A 6,807-nucleotide genomic window follows, 5' to 3' on the forward strand; every position below is an offset into this window, starting at 1 on the left:
TATGAACAGGGAATTGGTTAATAAATTATGATAGAGCCATACTGAAAGATTACTATTCTGCTCAAAAGCACAAAAAGTATAAGGGAATTCTTGATGTATTGATAAGGAACAGTCTCCACAATGTATGGGTTAATTTTAAAAATTAAGGTGCAGACAGGGTTTTCATTGTGTGGTCTCTGTGTAAGAAAAGAACAAACCCCATCTACACACATTTCCTGTACGTGCACTGAGCTGGTAGCCTAGAAGAGACAGGTGACACTGGCTACCTCTAAGGAGAGGGCACTGGGTGCCTTTGACAGGGTGGGAGGGGCTTTTCACAATGAGGGGCTTTTACACACTTTTGAATTTTGAACCACGAAATACTATGCCTGGTCAAAACCAAATTAAATTCCAACAGAAAAGCTGAAGGGCCCCAGGTGGGCCTGGGCAGCCTCCCTTAGCGCCACCCTGTGTGAGATCCTGGCAAATGCATGTAATTCCCCAGGGCAGGCAAGTTCCATCCAGGGAATAGTGCCAGCTGACCACCTCCTTGGAGCCCAGCCTGGCATTTGTGGTCAGAGGGGTGCTGAGAGAAGCTCACCTTCACGGTGACACCTTCCTCATGGTCTGTTGTGGGTTGAATTGTGTCATCCCAATTCATATGTTGAAGTCCCAACCCCCGCTGTCTCAGAATGTGACCTTGTTTGGAAATAAGGTCTTTGCAGCTGTAATTCACTAAGCTGAGGCCATTCTGGAGCAGGGTGGGCCTCCAATCCAATGTGATGGGGTCCCTGTAAAATGGGGAAATTTGGACACAGACACGCACAGGCAGAATACCACCTGGGCAGGAAGGCTGAGATGGGAGTGATGCTTCTACAAGCCAAAGAGCACCAAGGATTGCCTGCAAAGCAGCGGAAGCCGGGAGAGAGGCCTGGAATGGGTTCTCAGTCAGAGCCCTCGCAGGGACCTGGCCTTGTGGGCACTTGATCTCAGATATCCAGCCCCCAGAGCTTGAGAAAACAAATGTCTGTGGCTTCAGCCCCCCAGTTTGTGGTGGTGCTTTGTTACAGCAGCTGCAGGGAACCGACATGCATTGTCTCAAGGGAAATGGGCAGATCTATGACTCCTGCCTAGTGCTTGGTTTACAGCCACCTTAACCCGTGAGGGAGCTGGAAAGGTTCCGAGGCTGCCCCTGACCTCTGAGAGTGCCCACCCTGGCCCAGTACTTACTGTCATTGGTCATGTTCTTGGAGACTATATTGGACAGTGTCTCAGACATCTTGGCTAAGGACCAAGAGGTTGATGCAAGGCTTCTCCTCTTCTAAAGGAGATCCTCACCTGGGGAGTGACACAGTGCTTAAGTCTGGTGGTCCCTAAGCCCAGAGCTCCCTTCCCCTGGGTGGCTGACAGCCACCGGCATTTGTTGAGGGCTCGCCGTATGGGGACACCTGCCTGCTCCCTGCCTCTCCCACCCGAGGGTCCACTTTTCTCTCCTGGACCTGGCTCTAGCTGCCTACTTTTTCTGTGCTTAGAACACATCAGTCTTGGCCTCGAGGGTTTGCATTTTCGGCCTCCTCAGCCAAAAAAATATTCTCCCATACCCAGATGGGGGTGGTGGGCTCCCCTCTCTTCAATTCCGAGCTCAAATGTCACCTCTTTAGAGAGACCTCTCACCATCCCATCCAAAGTGGTTTCTTCCTCCCCACCCCGGTGTGGCCTTTGTTTTCTTCTGTGCAATTCCCACTATCTGATTATCACTTGAAAAATCTGTTCATTGTCTATTTCCCCCTAAAATGTGAGCTCCATGAGAACAGGGGGTCTTTTCTGCTCATCCAAGCTCCTGACATACCCTTGGCACGCCTTAACTTCATCCGTTGAATGAATTTTCATTTTTGCAGGGGAGGAAGCAGAGATTCAGCGAGGTGTCCAAAGTCACAGTCAGGAGGGGCTGCCTCTGGAAGGGGCCCAGGGCTCTAGGCTTGTGCCATTCCCGCCGCATTCCTGCTACATCCCCCTATTGGGTGAGCCTGGGGTTCGCAGGGTCTCCTCCTAACACCTGCGCTCTGCCAGGCCCCGGGCCACACAGCAAGGTGCACAGGGATGGTAGGACAGATGGGGTGGGTGGTAGGACAGATGGGGTGGATGGTAGATGGTTGTGTTTCAAGCAAGTGTCATGCGAGCAGAGGGCGGGGAGCCTTGCAAGGCGCCTTGCAAGGGGCGCGTGAGAGGTCCGCTCCCGGCCACGCGCGCCCCTCGGGCCCTGGTTTCTTATACACATCTAGATGTGTATAACCGAGCGAGCTAGACCCATCATAGTGGGACAAGCGAGAGGATGAGGCCATGCAGACCAGGGCAAGTTTTGGGTGTCCCGATCCACCAGCTGCTTGCAGCCAGGGGCACCTAGGTGTCTGGTCCCCCGGCTCAGGGATCCTGCCTCCCCACAAAAAGCAGCAGCAGGAGACCCCTCTTTGAGTTCTGAACATATTCCTAGATTTTCCCAGTATCTGTGGGGATTGAGAGATGGCCTTTGTTTTCTTCTGTGCAATTCCCACTATCTGATTATCACTTGAAAAATCTGTTCATTGTCTATTTCCCCCTAAAATGTGAGCTCCATGAGAACAGGGGGTCTTTTCTGCTCATCCAAGCTCCTGACATACCCTTGGCACGCCTTAACTTCATCCGTTGAATGAATTTTCATTTTTGCAGGGGAGGAAGCAGAGATTCAGCGAGGTGTCCAAAGTCACAGTCAGGAGGGGCTGCCTCTGGAAGGGGCCCAGGGCTCTAGGCTTGTGCCATTCCCGCCGCATTCCTGCTACATCCCCCTATTGGGTGAGCCTGGGGTTCGCAGGGTCTCCTCCTAACACCTGCGCTCTGCCAGGCCCCGGGCCACACAGCAAGGTGCACAGGGATGGTAGGACAGATGGGGTGGGTGGTAGGACAGATGGGGTGGATGGTAGATGGTTGTGTTTCAAGCAAGTGTCATGCGAGCAGAGGGCGGGGAGCCTTGCAAGGCGCCTTGCAAGGGGCGCGTGAGAGGTCCGCTCCCGGCCACGCGCGCCCCTCGGGCCCTGGTTTCTTATACACATCTAGATGTGTATAACCGAGCGAGCTAGACCCATCATAGTGGGACAAGCGAGAGGATGAGGCCATGCAGACCAGGGCAAGTTTTGGGTGTCCAGATCCACCAGCTGCTTGCAGCCAGGGGCACCTGGGTGTCTGGTCCCCCGGCTCAGGGATCCTGCTTCCCCACAAAAAGCAGCAGCAGGAGACCCCTCTTTGAGTTCTGAACATATTCCTAGATTTTCCCAGTATCTGTGGGGATTGAGAGATTGACAAAGGCTACTTGGAGCTGAGAGCACAGTCAGGGACTCATCTTTTTGGGGACATTTACGGGTTTCTGGAGGGACTCTGGAGCAGTCTGCAGCCCAGCAATGTAGTCCCAGTGAAGATCCCAGCTGTGCCAGGCTCTGCCTAAGGCCGGTGTAGTGGGTGGGAAGACCACATCCACAACAGGAACTCCACTGGAGCTAGGGGTGGGAGTGAGGGGGAGCTAGCAAGATGGAAGGAGCAGGGATCCCTGAATCTTTGCTGGTAGAATAGTGTCCCAACTTGCAGTATCCACAGTGGGCGTTGCACAAGGGAGGAAGAACGTGGTATTGTGTTAAGCCGCAGAAGTGATTTGTGCATGTGCACATATGTGCACGTGTAGTGTGTGTGTGTGCATGTGTGCACGTGTGTGTTTGTTACAGCTGCTAGTGTCAAATATGCTGAAAGACAAGTAGTCCCTTTACCCTTAGGAGAGAGGCTCCTTACGCTGACATTCAAAGACCTCAATGACCCGGCCCCAGCCTAGCTCTGCAGCCTTATCTCCCTACAAACCATCAAAGCAGAACAAAAAGCTGTGCCTCCGATTTAGGTTTCAGCAGACCACAAGAAGCACTTCATGAACTGGTGACTCAAGTAGAAAAGCAAGTGTTTTTGAAATGGTTTATCTAAACACAAGGTGTTCTAATGAGGCTTTTAGGAAGCTAGAACATAAGTGACCCAAAGAGAACAAAGGTACCCAGGCTCCTGCCCATTCATTGTTCTCAACAGATCCGTTTATGAACTGTCGTGAATCTCCCCATGAACCCTACAGAGTGTTTTCTATGTGCCAGTTGCTGTTCCACGCGCTTGACACCAATCCACCCATTTCACCCATATGATCACCCTACCTTTGCATGAGTTGCCGTGTGGACAGAGCAGGGACACAATGAGGCAGTGGATTGCAGCTCTGCTCTTACCTAGAACACACTGCCTCTCGCCAGGAATCGTCCTACCATTTTATGCAGTTATCCCAGACAGTGATGCACAAGCTTTGGGGAAAAAAAAACCCCACAAGTCCAAAGGTGTATTTCATAATAAAGGCAAGTTCTCTAGTCAGTTTGTGTGTTCTGGCCTTTGTTTTTGCTCTTGGTAGCTTACAAGGTTAGAAAGAAAACCACCTAGAAAACGTGACCTGATTTGGAACTTTTAGTCTTAGCCTAACAGATCTAACTAAAAATACCATTTGCTGATTGAAAGCTAATTTTTAAAATCAGGTGGGTGATTGGTGGAGCGATGGCGGCTGGCTGGCTGTGTGGTGAATTGTAGTGGCCTGTGAGCTGGCCAGCCCAGGCAGCGGGCATGTGGGTGTCTGCTTCAAAAGTCTTCCAACATTTCTGTATGTTTGAAGCTTGAAAATGTTCATAATCGAACACTTTGGGAAAGCTAACAGTCTTCTTAAAGGAGAAATTTGTATTTCTGATTTCGCATTCTCCTCCTCAAACAAGGTATATCAGTCTGGGCCCTTGGGAATAAACAACAGAAAGCAACTATAGCCAGTTAAAGGAGAAAAGGACATGGGGGTGCCCCCAGACTCCGTAGGACAACAGGGAATCAGGCTGGGAGATGTTGTAGCCTGGAGCGGAGCCCAAAGCCATGGCAGGCGCGTTCCGGCAGAGACCATGCTGTGATCTGAAGTCGGCTTTGTACTCCTGACTGGCAGGCAGCACCTGGATCACCTGCTTGCAGCTTGGGCCTTCCACACAAGATCTCTGGCTTCTGCCGTGGGAGGAGGGACTCAGAAACCAGGGGGATCAAGGGTTGTCCTGTACCCAGACAGGGTATTCAGAGGTCTACCAGAATGACAAAGCCTGAGAGAGCAGCTCGTGTTTCTTTTCTGCAGCACCTGGTCTCACTGTTGTTCTGCAGCACAGCAGGCCAGGGAGAATTGGAGGGTCACCTTCAAGGTAAAATGCCTTAGATGCCCAGATCTCTCACTTGTGGGTTTTCCTTTTGCTGAGAGGTGGTAGGATATGGAGAATGACAGCCATGTCTATCGTGCTTCATGGTGAGTCAAAGGCTTTCCACGGGGAGGACAGTGATATGAGCTCTTTGCACTACTTACACTGCCCTAGGATCCCCTGCATGGATTGTGACCGGCAGGACTTTGTCTACCGTGTTTCAGGGGAAAGCTGCAAAGTCCTTAAAGAGTGTCTGAAGCCCCATCTCCCCTCCCTCTCTGGGCATGTGTCCCCACCCAGTGCCAGGTGCTCTAGCTTGGCATGCTTTTTATATTTTGTGAGCAATCACATTAATCAGATTGCTTTCCTGCCAGCTCAGATGGACAGATAATGTGATTGGAGTCTGGAAAAAAACAGGGATGACTTTTGGCATCCACATCCCAGGCATATCACATTTGACCACAGTGTCAGAGAAACAGTGCTAGTGGAATAAAAAAAAAAAGGTCTTGGAGCCCAGAGTAAGACTAGGCTCATATGTGGTCACAAGAGACCACATATCCTATGGAGGCGCCTAGATGGAATTGGGGAAACAGGCAAATGGGCAGTGGTGGCTAATGGAGATGGGATTTTGCTCTTTAGGGTGATGAAAATGTTCTAAAATTAGACTATGATGAACATTAGATTTACTCTGAATATAGTAAATGCACTTTAAATTGGTAAAGTTTAGACATGTAAATTATATCTCAATAAATATGTCCAAAAGGAGAAGAAGAAAGGGGTCCACATTGCCCAGTGCTCTTGAGTGGCCAAGCGAGAGGGACTGAAGAGTGTTCATTGGATTTGCCAACAAATTGGTTGACCTTGGTGTGACCAGTTTCGGTATCTTCTGGGGGACTGAGATGGATGGGTGATGAGGAAGAGGAGAAAGTGCCCTGGACAGCACTTTCGAGGATCCTGGCAGTGGCTCCATCTTGCTCTCTTATGGGTGTGCAGACCCACAGTGGGACTGGGGAAATGACCCTGGTCTTCCCCGCAGCTCTGGTGGAGGCTAGGTCATTAAAGCCAGAACCCCAGTTCAGAGGGCAGGATGCTGGGGCATGCAGCATGGGGGGTGAGAAAGGTGCATGGCACTGGCCTGGGTCCCAGATGTGCTCCTGGGCATGGTCTCCACAGGCGGTGGGGGAGGGGGGTGCAGGTCCCAGGTGGTTAGGGGACTGTGGTCAACCGGGATGAGGGGCTGAGACTAGACCAGGTTGTGGGCATAGAGGAAATGAAAGAGACACACACACAGAGGGAGAGGGTGTATGGAGGCAGAAGGCAAGCTGGAGGGACCATGGTGCTGAGGAGGCTGGGATGGGATCCAGACACAGGAGGAAGGGCAGGAGATGTGAGCATTAGGTGTGCTCCCCAGGAGGGTGTGATTTAGCCCAGGAGCCCAGGGAAGGTCATCTTTACACTAGTTTCAGACATCATTTAGGTTGTATTTTGCTTCAAGAAACAGAGAGCTTCACCAGAAATGACTTACAAGGAAATTTCTCATGAGAAGCTCCTCAGTACACCTCTC

The 6,807-nt window shown here is 51.2% G+C and overlaps 1 protein-coding gene and 1 long non-coding RNA gene across 3 annotated transcripts in view; one reads left to right on the forward strand and one right to left on the reverse strand.

Moving 5' to 3' along the window:
* CCDC37 (coiled-coil domain containing 37) overlaps nucleotides 1-1,317 on the reverse strand; it is a 50,872-nt gene extending 49,555 nt beyond the window's left edge. Inside the window, exon 1 of one of the 2 annotated variants that reach the window (XM_011971517.1) lies at nucleotides 1,210-1,317. In XM_011971517.1, coding sequence (XP_011826907.1) covers nucleotides 1,210-1,258 — 49 coding nt within the window. In that variant the 5' untranslated portion in view covers nucleotides 1,259-1,317. The remainder of the gene's footprint in view (nucleotides 1-1,209) is intronic. The other variant, XM_011971516.1, reaches the window with a different exon arrangement.
* The window catches only part of LOC105533162, an 8,146-nt gene extending 3,750 nt beyond the window's left edge, over nucleotides 1-4,396 (forward strand). Inside the window, exons 2-3 of the long non-coding RNA XR_001005083.1 lie at nucleotides 3,777-3,947; nucleotides 4,137-4,396. This is a non-coding gene — a long non-coding RNA (uncharacterized LOC105533162). The remainder of the gene's footprint in view (nucleotides 1-3,776; nucleotides 3,948-4,136) is intronic.
* The last annotated feature ends 2,411 nt before the right edge of the window (nucleotides 4,397-6,807 follow it).

Source organism: Mandrillus leucophaeus, unplaced genomic scaffold, assembly GCF_000951045.1.
Source record: "Mandrillus leucophaeus isolate KB7577 unplaced genomic scaffold, Mleu.le_1.0 Scaffold123, whole genome shotgun sequence".
NCBI lineage: Eukaryota > Metazoa > Chordata > Mammalia > Primates > Cercopithecidae > Mandrillus > Mandrillus leucophaeus.